Source organism: Halichoerus grypus, chromosome 2 (genome assembly GCF_964656455.1).
Source record: "Halichoerus grypus chromosome 2, mHalGry1.hap1.1, whole genome shotgun sequence".
Taxonomy (NCBI): Eukaryota; Metazoa; Chordata; class Mammalia; order Carnivora; family Phocidae; genus Halichoerus; species Halichoerus grypus.
In genome coordinates, this window is record NC_135713.1 from 92046364 (window position 1) to 92064830 (window position 18467).

General features: G+C 39.5%; 2 protein-coding genes across 8 annotated transcripts in view; one reads left to right on the forward strand and one right to left on the reverse strand.

Moving 5' to 3' along the window:
- MSH3 (mutS homolog 3) overlaps positions 1-18467 on the reverse strand; it is a 236554-nt gene that overhangs the window by 177548 nt on the left and 40539 nt on the right. For 3 of the 5 annotated variants that reach the window (XR_013445733.1, XM_078067113.1, XM_078067111.1), the window contains exon 1: positions 1692-1960. The exons of 1 other annotated variant lie outside the window; for it this stretch is intronic. Coding sequence is in view for 3 of the 4 variants with exons in the window: in XM_078067113.1 (XP_077923239.1) it covers positions 1692-1898 (207 nt within the window). In the remaining variant the exon portion in view is untranslated. Of the gene's footprint in view, positions 1-1691; positions 1961-18467 lie in introns of those variants that run through there. One more of the 5 variants, XM_078067112.1, reaches the window with a different exon arrangement.
- The window catches only part of DHFR (dihydrofolate reductase), a 45977-nt gene continuing 29430 nt past the window's right edge, over positions 1921-18467 (forward strand). For 2 of the 3 annotated variants that reach the window (XM_078067119.1, XM_036067626.2), the window contains exons 1-5: positions 1921-2225; positions 2595-2644; positions 4702-4807; positions 12143-12269; positions 15348-15463. In XM_078067119.1, coding sequence (XP_077923245.1) covers positions 2140-2225; positions 2595-2644; positions 4702-4807; positions 12143-12269; positions 15348-15463 — 485 coding nt within the window. In that variant the 5' untranslated portion in view covers positions 1921-2139. The remainder of the gene's footprint in view (positions 2226-2594; positions 2645-4701; positions 4808-12142; positions 12270-15347; positions 15464-18467) is intronic. The other variant, XM_078067120.1, reaches the window with a different exon arrangement.

Here is an 18467-nt window from a genome sequence, read left to right on the forward strand (position 1 = left end):
AACCAAGGCTGACACCTTTCTTTACTCAATCAGCCTTCACCTATCTCAGATTATAAAACCTGAGTCACCCTACTTACCTATGTCAAATAAAATACTTTTTAAAAAAAATATCCATTTTAGGAAAGGTGAAATTAGATACATAATAAAAGAACATTACCATTTTTGAAATGTTAATGTTAATTGTAATTTAACTGTTTCATGTTCAAACTTGGCTTATGTTCACCACCGAAGATATCATAAGATTATAAACTATGTACTGGCAGGAAATCTGTCAAAAATTAAGTCCTTCACAAAATACCCTCTAAATGGTAGGTGTAAAATAAAATCTTGGTCAATTCATGAAATGTAGACTATCATCAAAAATCCAAAACAGGGGCGCCTGGGTGGTTCAGTCCATTAAGCGTCTGCCTTCAGCCCAAGTCATGATCCCAGGGTCCTGGGACAGAGTCCCGTATCAGGCTCCCTGCTTGGCGGGGAGTCTGCTTCTCCCTCTACCCCTCCCCCCTGCTTGTGTGCTCTCACACGTGTGTTCTCTCTCAAATAAATAAAATATTTTTAAAAAATCAAAAACAAGAGAGGAGAAATTACTCTGTGGAAGAAATATAAATGAAGGGAACAAGACTTTGAAGTAGCTAAGCTGTCATCCATATTAAAACAGGGAGGGTGGCTAACAGTCAGTCTGCAATCCCTTTCCACGTCCTGTTTTATTTCTTTTTTTTAAGATTTTAGTTATTTGTCAGAGAGAGAGAGCACAAGCAGGGGGAGCGGCAGGCAGAGGAAGCAGCAGACTCCCCGCTGAGCAAGGAGCCCGATGCGGTACTCGATCCCAGGACCCCGGGATCATGACCTGAGCGGAAGGCAGTCGCTTAACCGACTAAGCCACACAGGAGTCCCATCACATCCTCAGTTTAAAAAATACTGTTCCAGGGAGCCCCAGTGAGGGCTCAACCTTAGACTTTCCCTGGTGGCAGTGTCCCTGGTAAAAACAAAACTACTTATTTTACTCAGTTTAACGGTGGCAAGCAACAGGAAGGATTCAATGACTAACCATTCATATCTGCACCACCTTAAACTTAATCCAGCCAAATTGTGTATCAAACTTTACAATCTTAGCTACAAGAAGTGTAGTCACTGAGGAACTGCACAATATGACTGCTCTTACCCTAGTAGCTTGAAATACTGCGCACCGCTGTTGCATACTTAAAAACTAGAGACTTAAAGTCAATTTTCTTTTTCCAGTCACCTAACCCAGTATATCAAATACGGTAAATAAAGCTCTTCAACCTTCAATCCAGATTTAAAAAAAAAAGGGGGGAGCGGGGGCGTAGAATGGAGGTTAAAAGATATATACTTTGCCCACAAGCCCCTACGCTCATCAAAATGGAAGTCAGGAGACCTGAGTTCCTGTTTCGGGTCTGCCATTAAGAACCTGAGTGATGTTGGCCTCAAGTCTATCACTCCAAGTGGAAACTACAAACTTTGAACCGCGCCGAGGATGGAGGCCGGCCTGACCTTTCCCGCCTTCTCCTTTCTGAGCCTCGCCCCTATCTCTTCTGGCTGGCTCATCTCGCGGATTCTCGCGCACTGTCCCCGCCTCCTCCTGCTCCACCCAGAAGCACCGTCCCCGCCCCCGCCCATCTTGCCCCGCCCCATCTCCCCGCTGGCCACGCCCCGCCCCGGACCAAACCCACCACGCGTGGCGGCAACTGAGGCGGGAAAGTGGGCGCTAGGGGCGCTGCGGAGTCAGAGTCAGGGTCGGCCTTCTCGGCTGCACCCGAGGGGGATGAAGTAGATTTCAGGCTTCCCGTAGACTGGAAGAATCTGCTCAAAACCGCTTGCCCTGCAGGCGCTGGGCTGGTGGCAGCGGCACGGCCCGACGCAGGCTTCCGGCCCGACATCGCAGGGCACAGAGTGACGCCACTGGGCCAGAGCTCAGCGGGAAGCGCGAGCCCGCGGCCGCAGGTCCCCGGCGTCTGCGGGCGCGAGCACGTCACGACTCTGCCGTGCGCCGGGGCGGGGGGCGGAGTCTCGGCTGCACAAATGGGAGCTAGGAGGCGGGGTGGCCGCAATTTCGCGCCAAGCTCGGCGGGATGAATCCGGATTTGGTGAGCTAGCTGGGAGGTGTTTACAGCTGCTATCATGGTTCGTACGCTAAACTGCATCGCCGCTGTGTCCCAGAACATGGGCATCGGCAAGAACGGGGACCTGCCGTGGCCCCCGCTCAGGTACCTGCCGGGCAGGGAGTAGATTGGGTTTGGGAGAGCTGGCGCGGGCTGCCTTTGATCGCGGCACTAGGACGGGGTCACGCAGACACTTGCGGGGGGAGGAGGGGGTCGGACTTGGGACCCGAGCTGACGGGAGCTGGGCCTGGGCTTCTTTCCGCCATCAGGAGCCAGGAGGCCAAGTTATTGATTTCCGTCCTGCTCCTGCCGCCCTGCGAGTTTTCCCCCCGCGGCGCCCTGCCTCAGAACAAAGTCCGGGTCCCGGAGACCCCCCTCTCTCCCCCCACCCCTCCAGCGCAGCGTCTGTGGATCGCGTTAGAACTAGAACCCGCGGGATAATGTTTTGAGTAATGCTGTTTGTCTAACTTGTAGGAATGAATTCAAGTTTTTCCAAAGAATGACCACAGCCTCCTCATTAGAAGGTAATGTGGGATTTTTAGGAGATTGAGGTTTGGGAAACATCTTGCTGAGTAAGCTTACCAGTGCAGATTTTATTTAAATGAAAAGTTGTCCATGTTAATCTGGGACCCTTTGTCTTACCACTCATTTGTATGCAGTTTCCAAGGTTTGTCATATCCTTTAAAAAAAAACAAAACGTTCTTTGAAATTTTATATGGGCAGGCGTACAGTTGAGGTACTGGGCAGAATTAGCAGCTAGCTGCAGGCTTTGGTGAGGAAAACAGAAAGGAAATCAGAGGAGGCCTTTGCCATAGCCCCTGCAGGAGATGATGCGGCCTGAAGGAGGGCAGTGGAGAAGAGAAAAGTCCAAAAAACGGTTCCATGATATTCAATGTGGAGATCAGGAACGCGAAGGGGATGCAGGAAGGGATCCAGGATGAACTCTCAGATACTCAGTTGAATAATCCTGGGTGACATGGAGAATAAAGGAGTGGAGAACAGTGTGCAATTGTAATAATGATAATTTTGAGGTTTGAGGCTTTTGTGGGATATCCAGGGTAATTTCAGGTACAGGGAAGTAGATGAATTGAGCCACTGGAGAGAAGAGTACAACCAAGGAAAAGAATATAGTGGTGGGATACCCGTTTAAAACCTAAGAGACATGTATTTGGTCATAGGAGAAGGAATAGCAGAGTGAAAGGGAAATAGTAAGTCAGAAGCAAATGCAGCATAACTTTAACAGGACAGATACAAGTCCTTGGACCTGGCACTTGGGTCACTAGTAGAGACAAGATAGCAATAGCTTGAATCTTAAGGAATTGACATAAACCACTCTCTAGAATCCAAAGTATGGTCTAGTAGTAGGGAAAGCATCCAACACCTGGCCTGTTTGCTGGTATTCAGTAAATACAGTATTTCTTGGATGAGTGGATGGAAGGGTACCAAAGGTGTGTTGGCTTTTTTTTCTTTTTTCTTTTTCTTTCTTTCCCCCCTGCCCCCCAATATCTCCCTATGCTCTTCACTTATCATCTCCACCTTAGTTGTTAGGCCAGGTCTGTACCATTTCTCTCATCAGAATTCCTCACCTAATGGCTCTGTTATTTTTGATAATTGATATCTCCTTACTAACACCTAAAGCTCTGTCTTTGAAAATGCAGTGCATATCGCATAGGGGGCACCCTAAATTATTGGGGTTTTAATTCTTAGAGGAAAAAACTTTTCTTAACATTTGGAGGTAATATTTGGTTATGAGTAGTGAAGCAATATACAGAAAAATGCTTAGTCTTACAGCTTGTATTTTGTAAATGTTAGTATTTTTATCTAAATAAAATCAAGCTAATAATGATTCTTTAAAACAGACACATGCACTTCTTTTGATAGCCTCTCAGAACATATCAAGAATTACAGAAATGTGTATATTCCTTTGATCCAGATATCTGATTCCCAAGATTTTTTCCTAAGTAATTAAACCAAAAATGGAAGCTATGTGTATAAAATTTCTATAGAAGCATTATACTTGAAAGATAGAAGCACAATTGAAAGTGTTTTAGCTTTTTAATTGAGTGGAATATTAAGCACTTATCTTTAAAAGTATGACTATTAATATAAATCTACAAAGTATACAAATATGAATAATACTATCATATCAAACAGTTAAACAAGACTTATTAAATCTTCTAATTCTTCAATCCCCACAGTAACCCTAGAAGTAGGAACTACTGTTATCTCCATTTTATAAATAAGGAAAGTAAAACACAGAAGATTAACATGACTTATCTAGTAGATGACTGAATATACTGAACTTGAGCACTTTGCCCCAGAATCTTGGCTCTTCACTATTATACATGATTGCAGTTGATTAAAACTAAATATTGGATATGAATTGAATAATACCATAGGGAAAAATAGTTACTATATTTAGGAAATGGGGTGATAAATGTAAATTTTGGTAAGCCTGTTTTAATTTTTAATGCAGATCCACTAGATGTCACTATGACAATCATATCTCTGTATATATGTATATGAATATATGAAAATATAAATGTATACTCCCAAAATATCCTTTTATGTGATTTTCTAGGTAAACAGAATTTGGTGATTATGGGGAGGAAGACATGGTTCTCTATTCCCGAGAAGAATCGACCTTTAAAGGACAGAATTAATTTAGTTCTCAGCAGAAACCTCAAGTAAGTACTATAACAAATTCACCACAAAAAATCATGTTCCATTTTTTATGGTGGAGGTCAGTGTATGACAAAATAGTATAAATACAGCCTTACTGATCAAGCTGCCTAATATCATAAAGAAGATTTACAGAAAATGAATAAGCAGTTATTTATCCCACATGACAGTAACTCACTCTGCTACTTAAGGGATTGATTTCACCACTGTGAAAAGTTACATTAAATCTCACTGTGGTAACAGTTTTGTCAGTTTCCTTGAACTGTTATTCCATAGGCTCAAGTATCATTTATACAACAGTTAATAACTTTTTTCTAGTTTCACATATGCTTTGGGATTTGCCAAGATTAAGTGTTTTATGCACTTTCTGGACTCTGCCGTCAATAAATAAGATAGAAATTTTAGGATGGGCTAAAAATCAGTCATAATCTTGTGCCCTATTCCTAGTTTACCACAACACCCAAATAATATTTTATACTTGTATTCTTTACCAAAAAGTTTGAAAGTATTGAAATCAACCTAGGGATCCTAGAGAGAAAGGAGTGTCTCCACTTGGCCTCTGCTAGGAATTTTTCTGTCCTCCAGGCTAACATTGGAGTAGATAGTTACTGATGCTTGGAAATGCCCTGGGTTCTTCATTGCTAGGAATTAGCTTACACATTTGTGGGTGCTGGCTAGGCAAGTCCATAACTGTGGGGCAGGCCATCGGGAAGGGCATGCGGGAACTTTCCAGCAGGGGCAGAAGTTGCTGACTGTGGGTGAAATGTCTTCTTCAAGGAAGCCTCAGATCTGCTCTTAAGGCCTTAAAATTGATTGAATCCTGCCCACCCAGATTGAAGTCATCTAATTATCAACTTTAATCACTTCTATAATATACCTTCACAGCAACACCTAGATTAGTGTCTGAACAAGGACTATAGCCCAATCAAGGGAACACCTCAAAGACCATCACATCATGGGAAGGAAAAAACATTATACACTGTAGGCTAAGGGGGTTCCGGCTTATATAGATTTTCTCTCAAATCCCTCCTAGAATGGCATAGGTAAAAACATGAAAGAAACCATACCAGAATATTTGCATTGATTGCCTTTGGGTGATGAGGATTATGTTGATGTGCATCTTGCCATCTGCCTCAATCTTCATACTATTCTCTTTTTTTTGGTTGCTAGGATATTCTGATTATCTCTTTACTTGGTAGAATCCAGATTCACAGACCGTATTGCCATTCCCAGAGACTCTTTAGTAACATATTCTTGAATACTACTCAGGTTTATTTATGGCTAGCTTGAGCTAAAACAAACATAAAGAAATCTCAGTGGGGGACATACTCAGTTGAGCCAGCAGATCTCCTCAAATGATAACTCTAATTTCTTCTCTATGACCCACCCTGTGGTGTATGCAATTGGGTTTGGTTGTTTTCTTACATATTTATATATAACATTTGTTGCTGTATTTTACTTGTTTTTTTTTTTTTTTAAGGCAGAGAGAAAATGTCAAAAGTCTTTATTACCAAGGAAATAAGGATATCAGTTACGAAAATGTCTTAGAATTTATTTTTTGCCCTTCCTTCTGGTTCCCTACTTGAGGATCAATTACACACATAACCTGAGCACCTGTTACGTGCCACACAGTGCTAGATTTACTCATATAATCACTATAGCTCATGCAATCTTTTGGAAATACTCAATTTTTCACCACCACCCTCCAATGTAAGACGAAACTGAATCTTCAAGGTAATCCCAAAATTTGCTGCAGGATACTAATTATTTTGGGTAAGTAGTTCCTTAAAGTATAGGGAGAAAATGCTTTTCCAAAGCTATCTAGACAATCAAGTTGTGGCTTTAAAAGAAATATGCAAGCACATTTGGAAAACAGATTGACATTTTCTCAAAATGTTAAACATAGAGTTATCATATGACCGAGTAGTTCTACTCCTTGGTTTATGAAATGAAGGAAAAATGAAAACATATGACCACACAAGAACAAATGTTCATAGCAGCATCATACATAATAGCCAAAAAGTTGAAACATCCCAAATGTCCATCAACTGATGAATGGATAAACAAAGTAGCCTATATCCATACAATGGAATATTATTCCACAATAAAAAGAAGAACCGATATATGCTACAACATGGATAAAGTTTGAAAACCGTATGCTGAGTGAAAAAAGCCAGAAACAAAAGGCCACATAATTCCATCTATGTGAAGTTTCTGGAATCGACAAATTCATAGACAAAGTAGATTATTGGTTTTGTGGGAGTGGGGAATGAATGCTAATGGATACAGGGTTTCTTTTGGGGGGGATAGAAATGTCCTAAAAGTAGATAGTGGTGATGGCTTTACAGCTCTATGAATACACTAAAAAGTTTCCAAATTCTACACGTTAAAAGGGTAAATTGTATGGTACGTGATTTATCTCAATAAAGTATTTTAAGGCTCTGGAACCAAAAATTAAGTAAATTTTACCATAATGCTATAGCTTTGATAGCATCTTTAATAAATCCAAAATTCTCTCCATGATATAAGATGTTATAAATTGTCTCCAGCCCATAAAAGTTACCTGACTTCATAGTATAATAATTCATCATATCCTCCACAGTGATTAAAGCTTTCTCTCTTCTCTCCCCACCACTCACACACTTAGTATAGCAAAGACTTAACCTTAAGCCTTACTGAACCTCAATTTCCTTATCTACTAAATGGGATTAATAATGGGATAATAATAAATCATCTTAGGGTGATTTTGAGGATTAATTGAAATTTGTATATTAAATTTGTGGCACACAGAGAGTACCCTATCAATATCAGCTCCTACTCTCCCAACCTTTGCTATTTGAGCAAAATTACCTTATTTTATATCTTACAGAAAAAATTAACATTAATGGAAGCACAGTGAACAGGCTTGTGGTCTCATTTTTACCCTAACATATAACTTTGTTCTTCCTTCCCTCAAACTTAAGGTTCATAATCAGAACCCTCCCCCTGCCCCCACCACTTTATTCTAGACCCCCATTTTCTCCTGTTGTTAAGACCTTGGCTGTGTTGTCCTACCCTTTACTATTTTAAACCTCAGCACAGATTACTTCTACCTTCAACTTTTTTGGAGCTTTGTGTTAAATAACTTTAGTAACTTTCGTACAAGCCTCAGTAGTATCTATGGTCATTTGTCACTTCTGTGTTTCGAACATGTGTTTATCTCCTTTGAGACTCTCTGGTAAGGGATCTTTCTCCAAGGAGTATTCTCCCTCATAACTGCACCCAGAAGATGCATCACCTCTGCTCATCAGGCGTCCTCCACGCATCCCCGTTGCATGTCCTTTACACATTGTGGCCACTGCTGAGATAGTTCTCTGCCTGCCATTGGTACAGGGAGTGCTTTTCTTTTTCTTTTTATCTCTATTCCCAGCATTTAGCATATCCCCTAGCAAAGCAGAATACATGATCAATACGTGATTTATAAAAATAGGAGGGCGCCTGGGTGGCTCAGTTGGTTAAGCGACTGCCTTCGGCTCAGGTCATGATCCTGGAGTCCCGGGATCGAGTCCCGCATCGGGCTCCCTGCTCTGCAGGGAGTCTGCTTCTCCCTCTGACCCTCCCCCCTCTCATGTGCTCTCTCTCATTCTCTCTCTCTCAAATAAATAAATAAAATCTTAAAAAAAAATAAAAATAGGATAATCCTGTTTTGTAACCTGCCTTTTTCCCCCATTTGATATATTGAAAGATTAATTTCTGTAAATATTTTTAATGGCTGCATAGTATTCAATTATGACGATGGAGCATACTTGCACCAATTTTAAATAGTCGGAAATACCATTTCAAAGACTGAGTTTGAAAGGTCTTAAATTGAACATTTTTTTTTAAATTTTGGTTAAAATGTGATTCTAGCCTAGGATTTTTTGTTTTTCCCAACAGTCTCTTGGGAAATTGAGCCAGAATTCCATCTGCCACATCATCCTTCACATCAGGCACATATGGTACCCTGAGGTAATCAAATGAGGCTGCTCAAGGCCAGAGGACACTGGTCTTAGGGCTTGCCTGAATTAGGCCACACCATCCTGAGGTCTGAGGGGACTCGAATATGACACCTCTGTAGCCCATGACCACCAGTTGAGACTCTAATGTCTATGTAGGAAGTTGCAACTCAGACTCCAGCATCAGGCTGCTGGAGTTCAAATCCCAGCTCCACCGTTTCCTAGCTCTGTAACCACTGGCTACTTAACTTCTCAGCCTCAGTATCATCTATAAACAGGAATAAAAGTACTTACACAGGACTGCTGGTCACATTAAGTGGTGTGATGCCTGTAAAACACTGCCTGATCCCACTATTTGGGAGAGCAAGTGGGCACTGAATAAATGTTAGATATTTTCTTTCTACTATAACTCCATCAGGTAAAAAGCAGCCTCTTTTGAATACGGCTTTTAAAGAGAAGGATGGAGGGGTGCCTGGGTGGCTCAGTTGGTTAAGCGTCTGCCTTCGGCTCAGGTCATGATCCCGGAGTCCTGGGATCGAGCCCTGCATTGGGCTCCCTGCTCAGCGGAGAGTCTGCTTCTCCCTCTCCCTCTGTCCCTCCCCCTGCTTGTTCTCTCTCTCAAATAAATAGAATCTTTAAAAAAAGGATGGAAATACCACTGGAGTGCCTATGATGTGCATTATCTTTCTCTTAATCCTCATCCCAACCCTCTAAGAAAATTCAAGACTTAAGTTTGGAACAAGATATCAAGCATGTCCACATGTTCCTTGACTATACAACCACATACCAACTCCCTCTTGTCAGGGAATGCAATCTCTGTTAGCTTGAGATAAATATAGGAAGGAGATTTAGCTATGAAACAAGTCACAATATTGAGTGCTTGCTATATTCTGTTTACTGTGTTAGTTTCTAGGATTCGTGCTTTCACACAATGAACACTGTGGGCTAATGAACTCAAACATTAGCTCAACTTTTTGCTTATTTTTTTCTACCCATCTTGGGTCAATGGTTTCCTATGAAACTTATTCCTAAACTGCTAAGTAGCAACATTTTGCAGAAGCATTTCCTCCATGACTCTATGATAACTAAAATCTGAAACAAATCCTTTGTTTTCCTTTTCCAGACTCACTACAAAAAGGCAAAGAAGTAGTCTTCACCTTAAGCCCTTGCACCATTTCAAGCCATTGTTCCACAATCTACACAAAATGTTTACCCTGTTAATTTGAAGTCCACACCAACCATTTATACCACCTTCTAAATTATTTTGCTATAGCCCACCAACTTCTAGGATGCCTCTTCCAGTTCTCCTCAGATGTCAGTTCCTAAGTCACTGTTTTCCATTCTACCCCGACACCTGTCATCGTTCCTGATTTTAGCATCCTCAGTTACTAAAACCACCTTGACTCTATTTCAGGCATTCTAACTTTACTAACTAGACTGTCTTCTCCCCAAGTTCAAATCTGTTTCTTATTCAATTCTTCCCCTACATAGCCTCATCCAGCCTAGTCGCTGCAGCTGCCCTGACGTCTTAGAGAATCCCTTGGCTCATTTAACCTCACCCTGGCCTCCATATCTTTTCCAGCTTTTAGTCAAAATACATTCTTTGTGCTCTTAACTCCTTTAGAGATGACAAAGTGAAATAAGTAAAATATCTGTCAAGGAGGTGGGGGAGGAGGCAGCCAAAAAAATGAATGTCTCCATTAGCTCTTGATTAATCATTGTTATAACTACCAGTTCAAAGGCAGTTATATAATTTTTTAAAGCGTCAGTCTAAAAACTTGACATTGAATTGTAATTTCTGTTCTCTAATTACAGTGGAAGCCAAATTCTACATGTTTCTTCATTTATAAAGGGAATTACAGCCCTCCCCCGCCCCCCAACAACCACCCCCAAAAAACAGTTGTGGAGATAGGGAGAGATTAACCTGAAGATCTAACCCTGAAATTAATTGACTTTTCCTCCTTTGGATTTTTTTAATTTTTTGTATTGGGGCGGGGGTAGGGAGGGGCAGAGGGAGAGAGAGAATCCCAAGCAGGCTCCATGCCCAGCACGGAACACAACGCAGGGCTCTATCCCACAACCCTGAGATCATGACCTGAGTTGAAATCAAGAGTCAGACATTTGGATGCTTAACCAACTGAGCCACCCAGGTGTCCCTCCTTTGGATTTTTAATTACAAAAAATAACCTACTCATTTATTAATACTTCATCCATCTTTACATGTTTGAAACATGAAAGTCTTTTACTCATTCCTCATTCATCACATAGTAAGAGTTTGAAATCATTCCAGGGCCTACTGGGTGGCTTAGTTGGTTGAGTGTCTGACCCTCGATTTTGGCTCAGGTCATGATCTCAGGGTCGTTAGATCAAGCCCTGCATCAGGCTCTGACCTGAGCTTCAAGCCTGCCTAAGATTCTCTCCCTCTCCCTCTGCCCCAACCCCCCACCCCCACACTCATGAGCGTACTCTATCTAAAAAAAATAAAGATCATTCCATGCTACAGTTATTCAAACATACTACTCTCTCTAACATTTTATTATGAACCTTTCAAACATACAGAAAGAACCTTACAGTAAACACCTGTATATTCACCACATACATTCTACTGTTAACATTTTACTATGCTTGTTTTACCATCTATCCATACATCAGTTGATCTTGTTTTTCTCATGCATTTCAGAGTAACTTGTAGACATTAGTGTTTTCCCTTAAATACTTCAGCATACATATGATTAACCAGAGTTCAATACTTCATTAGCTTTATTCTTTATTTTATTTTATTTATTTACTTGACAGAGACACAGCGAGAGAGGGAACACAAGCGGGGGGTGGGAAAGGGAGAAGGAGGCTTCCCACGGAGCAGGGAGCCCGGTGTGGGGCTCGATCCCAGAACCCTGGGATCATGACCTGAGCTGAAGGCAGACGCTTAATGACTGAGCCACCCAGGCACCCCACATTAGCTTTATTCTTTTGAGATAAATATATACAGTGAAATGTACAAGTCTTAAATGTACTTTTGCTAAATTTTGACAAATATATGCCCCTATGTAATCCCATATCTAAGATAGAGAACATTACCATAACCCTTCAAAAGTTCCCTTATGCCTCTAACCCCATCCCTCTGAAGACAACAACTCTTATGATTTTTTTCCACCATAAATATCACAAGATATCAGAAATGTTTCTGTTTTTTGATTCATTGTGGACCATATATGCACAAAGGTGGTCTATTATTGGTCATAGGTCATATGATGTTAAGTGTTTCTTGTAGAAAGGATTCATATTTATGATTTTGGTTTTATAATTAATTGACTAATATGAATAGGTTTTATAGAAATTATTTCTAATTCTTTTTTTTAACCTCAGGGAACCTCCACAAGGAGCTCATTTTCTTGCCAAAAGTCTGGATGATGCCTTAAAACTTATTGAGCAACCAGAATTAGCAAATAAAGTGGACATGGTTTGGGTAGTAGGAGGCAGTTCTGTTTATAAGGTAAGTAAAATTATAAATGTTGTACCCCACTTTCCTTCAGCTTCCCTGCCATCTGAACTTTAAAAAAATTAAGTCATGAGCAAAGGAAGCATATTATCCCTACTGTTAGCTAGACATATCGTCAATTTGAATTATTCATTTTAGATACTATCGTGAAAACTAAATAAAAATATAAAAGTGAGTCTTTAAGCCTGTTCCAGTTTATTTTCAATTCAAAATAGTTGATGTTTCTAATTTAAAAACATTCTAAATCCTTCCCTTAGAATCATACCTGCACTGCACTGTTTTCTACTCCCTGGATGTGCCCTGATATACTGAATTATTCCCTTTTTTTCAAGGATATCTACGTCCTCATTGATAAAGGGATGGGGCTCTCAGTTGCTGTATACTGACTAGATGTGTATGAATTTGTTAAAAGCAGAAGACTTTCCCTTAACAATTTTTATATAATATGAGGGCATGGGAAAAGTATTATATGACTTCATAATATAAGGAAAAACAGGTAAAATAGAAAATAGTACTTACTCTTTTTTTTTTTTTTTAACACTTACCATGCCATGAATCCCTAGGAATAGATTCCGGTAGCTCAGGCTCCTTTCCACTGGTTCTCACAAAGTGTGCTTCCCTGGGTGCAGCAGGCTGGTGCTTCAGTTGAACCCAAGTACCTTTCTCTTTGGCTTCCTTCTTTTCCTGATCATTTTCTTTCACACACTTCAGGAAGTTATCTCAGCTCTTGAGTGCTTAATATGCTGAATATGTACATTAATTCTCTTGGCAAGAATCTTGCCCTTCAATTGTTTGTTTACAACGGTGACAACAGCATGCTGTCCCCTTGTAGGCTCTTCCGGTTTTGCCAGGGTAACATTGGTGGGGCATTCCTGTTTGAACAGTGCCCATTCCCTTGATGTCCACCATATCACCTTTCTTGTAGATTCACATGTATATGGCCAAAGGAACAACTCCCATGTTTTCTAAAAGGCCTAGAGAACATATAGAGGGTACCTCTCCTCTTTCCCTTGGTGCTGGTCATTCTGGTAAATTACTAGAAGATGGAGGCTCTGGCCCAAAGCTTTTTTTTTTTTTTTTTTTTTTGGTAAGATTTTATTTTTAAGTAATTTCTGCACCCAACTTGGGGTTCAAACCCACAACCGCAAGATCAAGAGTCATACACTCCATAGACCCAGCCAGCCAGATGCCCCAAAATACTCCTTATTCTTGATACCAAATGACTTTCAAGTTTCAAAATTTTTGAGGATAATAAATAGAATTTTTTGACTCTTAAAACACTAATGCGAGATTAACATTTATGGGAAGGGAAAAAACCAGCCCCTACACTTTGGTGGTTTGTGGTGACATATATACCCATAAATTGTTTTATAAAGAAGAGGTATACCAGGATCCCAGACCTGTTTCTACTTTTTGTTTGCTTTATTTGTATTACAAGGAAATGGACATTTTCCTTTGATCTTGCAGCCAAGGATGAATTTCTAAGAAAACAAGTCATTTTTTTTTTCATTTTGTTCAATATGCATTTTGAATAATACCACATTCACTTGAAAATACATTTTTTATAAGTATTCAAAATTAAATATAATTATATACTTGATATATCTATATGTATATAAGTTATAAGGAAGTAGAACCTCTAGCCGATAATTTTGCATTATCCACCTGTCTCACATCACAATAGTTTGTAGAACATTTAGGCTTATCTCCCCTGGGGCCAGCCTGTTTTTGTAAACAAAGTTTCACTGTAACACAGCCATGCCCATTGGTTTAGTATTATCTAAGGCTGCTGTTGCCCACAAAGGTAAGGAAGAAACCACATGGTCCACAAAGCCTAAGATATTTACCATCTGACCCTTTACAGAAAACGTTTGCCATATAGCATTTACTTGGATACAGACCTTCAGATGCTTCTGTCATTGGTCTCGTTCAGTTTCTCTAATTTTTGATACAGTAAGAATTGGTAGAATATTTTTTTGGTTGGGGCAAGAAAATAAATGATTTCATATACGCTGTAGTAAAAAGCCAAAAATAAAAAGTAAAATTTGTTCTGTGCCCTTATTTGGAACTTCAAGGATAAGACACATTTGAAATTACACATATTTTTTTTCTACCATAAGGTATTTGAAAATCAAGGATTATTGTTTTCTTGGAGATGCAATTAGGACTCACGACTTTTTATTAGAGTTTTAAGATACTCATTTGAGGGCAGTTTTTTCTGTAGAAACTATCAACAGTACCATAGGCAGTAGTTAGAAAAGTCCTTAACAATATAAGGCTAAATACAATCATTAGCAACAAGAGGCTAAGAAAGTAAATAACCTTCTAGCATTGTTACTATCTTCTAAGAAATGGAAGCATTATTAAATTCTATGTAAATGTTCTAAGTATGCCCTTGGGGTTTTCAATAATCAAAGTCTCATGAAATTATACTATCTTATCCATATATATATGCAGATTTTTCTATGGAGAACAACTAAATAATTTATAGTTCTTAATTCTTAAACAACTACCAAAGAAAAAAGATAATACTGAATGCTTAAATGAAAAAAGAGTTATGTAAGCAAAATAGAGGCCAGAATATATTTATTTATTTATTTATTTATTTTTTTTAAAGATTTTATTTATTTATTTATTTGACAGAGAGATGAGAGAGAGCACAAGTAGGCAGAGAAGCAGGCAGATGGAGAGGGAGAAGCAGGCTCCCCGCAAAGCAGGGAGCCCGATGCGGGACTCGATCCCAGGACCCTGGGATCATGACCTGAGCCGAAGGCAGCCGCCCAACCGACTGAGCCACCCAGGCGCCCGAGGCCAGAATATATTTAAACTCACTCTCATAATTACTGATAATGATTAGTTCCATTCTCAAAATAACTAAGACATACCTTGCAGGACCCCAAAGTAAAGAATAGGATATTTAAATAGCATGCTTTACAGGTAACAAGTTATGTAGCATGTCTCTAATACCTATTACAAACTTGACTGTATAATTAAAACAAACAGAAATGTTAGAGTTTCTATTTCTTTTGACAGATAAATTAGGAAATTGATGCCTTTTGTGTTTTTTCAAAGGAAGCCATGAACAAACCAGGCCATCTTAGACTATTTGTGACAAGGATTATGCAGGAATTTGAAAGTGACACATTTTTTCCAGAAATTGATTTGGAGAAATATAAACTTCTGCCAGAGTAAGTAAAATGTTACTAATTTATGTGAAGCACTTTTGGATTTCCTGTTTAAGAATTAAGTTTTAATCATCTTGCTGAAATCTAGAGAGCAGTCATTAGTTCATTCTACGCAATCTGTGCTTAGCATCAGACGCTGTCTTAGGCTCTGGGGAAACAGTGCTTACCAAGACAGATGCTATCACTGCTCTCTAAGATTAGATTCTTTGTAGTAGAGGAGGAGGGTAGCAAATGATAAACATCAAGAGAGTTGCTGTATGGAGAATTGAAATACTGTGATGTGGTAAATACTGTATTGTCTGAGAAGTCCTTTCTGAAGAGTGGTATCTATGCTGAGATCTAAATGGCAAGAAGCCAGCCACGCAAAGAGCAAAAAAAAAAAAAAAACAGAAATAGTGTAGACACCAGAGGGCAGGAACAAGCATGGTGTGCTCCCTGACCCTGAAGGCCACTGTGAGCATTTTATGTGTAAGCAAGGGGGAGGCCAGAAGGGCTCAGACCAGATGCAGGTTTAGAGGGTTTGAATAGAGAGAGAGTGATATTGCTCCAGCTGTTTGTGGAGAACAGACAGGAGGAGACAAGAGTGGAGCTGGGAGACCAGTTGGCTGCAAGAGTTGAGGTGAAAGAGTAAGGGATTTGGATAGCAGTGGTGGAGATCGAAAGAAGAGGTTACAGGGGCGCCTGGGTGGCTCAGTCAGTTAAGCGTCTGCCTTCGGCTCAGGTCATGATCCCAGGGTCCTGGGATCGAGCCCTGCATCGGGCAGCGGGAAGTCTGCTTCTCTCTCTCCCACTCCTCTCTCGCTCTCTCTCTCTCTGTCAAATAAATAAATGAAATCTTTAAAAAAAAAAGAAGAAGAGGAGGTTACACTTGTTTTACGATGGAGTTGTGATTTTAGCATGAAACTGCCTGATTTTGAAAACTCCTAGCATTTTAGTTTAAAAGCACTTTTCATACTTCAATTTAAAAAAATTAAAAAGTACTTTTCAGCTCTTGGCTATGGAGAGTAAAAGATTAATTGTATCCACACTTTCAGACTAGGTTTTAACACATTCTTGCAAATATTCTCAGTTGAATCCAGTCATTATTCTTTGAGTGTGAGTTTGTTTTGGGAAATACCTCCTAAAAGAATATTCAGTCACGTCTGAATAAGTGGATGGCCAAGCTTTAAAGTAATAGTCTATAGGGACGCCTGGGTGGCTCAGTTGGTTAAGCGACTGCCTTCGGCTCAGGTCATGATCCTGGAGTCCCGGGATCGAGTCCCGCATCAGGCTCCCTGCTCGGCAGGGAGTCTGCTTCTCCCTCTGACCCTCCTCCCTCTCATGCTCTCTGTCTCTCATTCTCTCTCTCTCAAATAAATAAATAAAATCTTTTAAAAAAAAAAAAAAAATAAAGTAATAGTCTATAGAGTAATAGGTAATAGTCATGAATCTAATGAAGTGTGTGACTGATTTCCTTGGGCTTTTAACTAGCTCTAAAGAAAACTGAAAATTTTAAGAACTCTAAAAGTTTTCTAAACAGCTTAAGTGCAGGCTTTTGCTTAGTCTTCAAAGATGACCCCATAGAAAAATCACACTTAGTGATTTTGTATATATTTATGAAATCAGTTGTATTTGTTTGTCACATCTTATATATTTTCTCTTATACTGCTTACGTTGCTGATTCTCACATTATGTGAATATTGATATCTGCTGACCCTCATTCCTATCTTTGCTGCTAACAAAAAGAAAAGATTACTGTGTGAATTTACCTTTCCAGATCCTGTTGCTCTCCATCAGACCTCTTTCCAAAACTGACCCTCTGGGATCCTTGATAACTTAAAATATTTTACTACCATTCTGGCTCTCGGCTCTTAGAAATGAAAAACTTCACATCTTTACTGAATGATGACTCACACATCATACCATCCACCCATTGAAAGTATATAATTCAGTGGTTTTAGTATATTCACAGAGTTATGCAACCATTACTACAAAGATCCCTTTGAAGAATTTTGCTATCTAAGCAGTACTTTTCTAAACCATGAATGTGTGATGTCTTTCTATTTATTTAGGTCTTCTTTAATTTCTTTCAGCAGTGCTTTGTAGCTTTCACTATACAAGTATTCCACTTCATTGTTAAATTTATTCTTAGGTATTTTATTCTTTTTGATGTTACTATAAATGGAGCTGTTTTCATCATTTCATTTTCAAACTGTTCATTGGTAATACATAGATATACAATTGATTTTTGTTTATTGATCTTGTATCCTACAACTTTGCTGAACTCATTTATTCTAATGTTAGTGAATTCCTTAGGATTTTCTACATGCAGGATATATCATTTACAAATAGAGGTAGTTTTACTTCTTCCTAATCTGCATTTTTAAAATTTCTTTCTCACTCTGGTTTCTCTTCAGATCGCATAAATCTTTCGCCTTTTTAAAAATTTCTTTCTCCTACCTAATTGCTCTGGCTAGAACCTCCAGTGCAATTATGAGGAGGAGTGGCGAGGGTCTTGCTCCTGCTCTTAGAGGGAAAGCATTCAGTCTTTTACCATTAAGTATATTAGCTGTGGGCTTTTCATACATGCCATTTATTACATTGAGGAAGGTCTAGTTCTACCTCACTAGTATTTTTATCATGAGGAAGTGCTGGATTTTGTCAAATGCTTTTTCTGAGTCTATTGAGATAATCACGTGGTCTTTGTCTTTAATAGGTTATTAATACGGTGTATTACATTGATTGATTTTCATGTTAAACTATTCTTGCATTTCTGGGATAAATCCACTTGGTAGTAATGTACAATCCTTTCTGTATGTTCCTGGATTCAGTTTGTTAATATTTTGTTGAGGATTTTTGCATTTACATTCATAATGGAATATTGGTTTGCAGTTTTCTTTTTCTGTAATGTCTTCACCTGGTTTTGGTGTCAGAAGAATACCGGCCTCACAGAATGAGTTAGGAAATGGTCTCTTTCCTCTTCTTTTTTTGGAAGAGTTTGTGAAGGATTGGTATTTGTTCTTCTTTA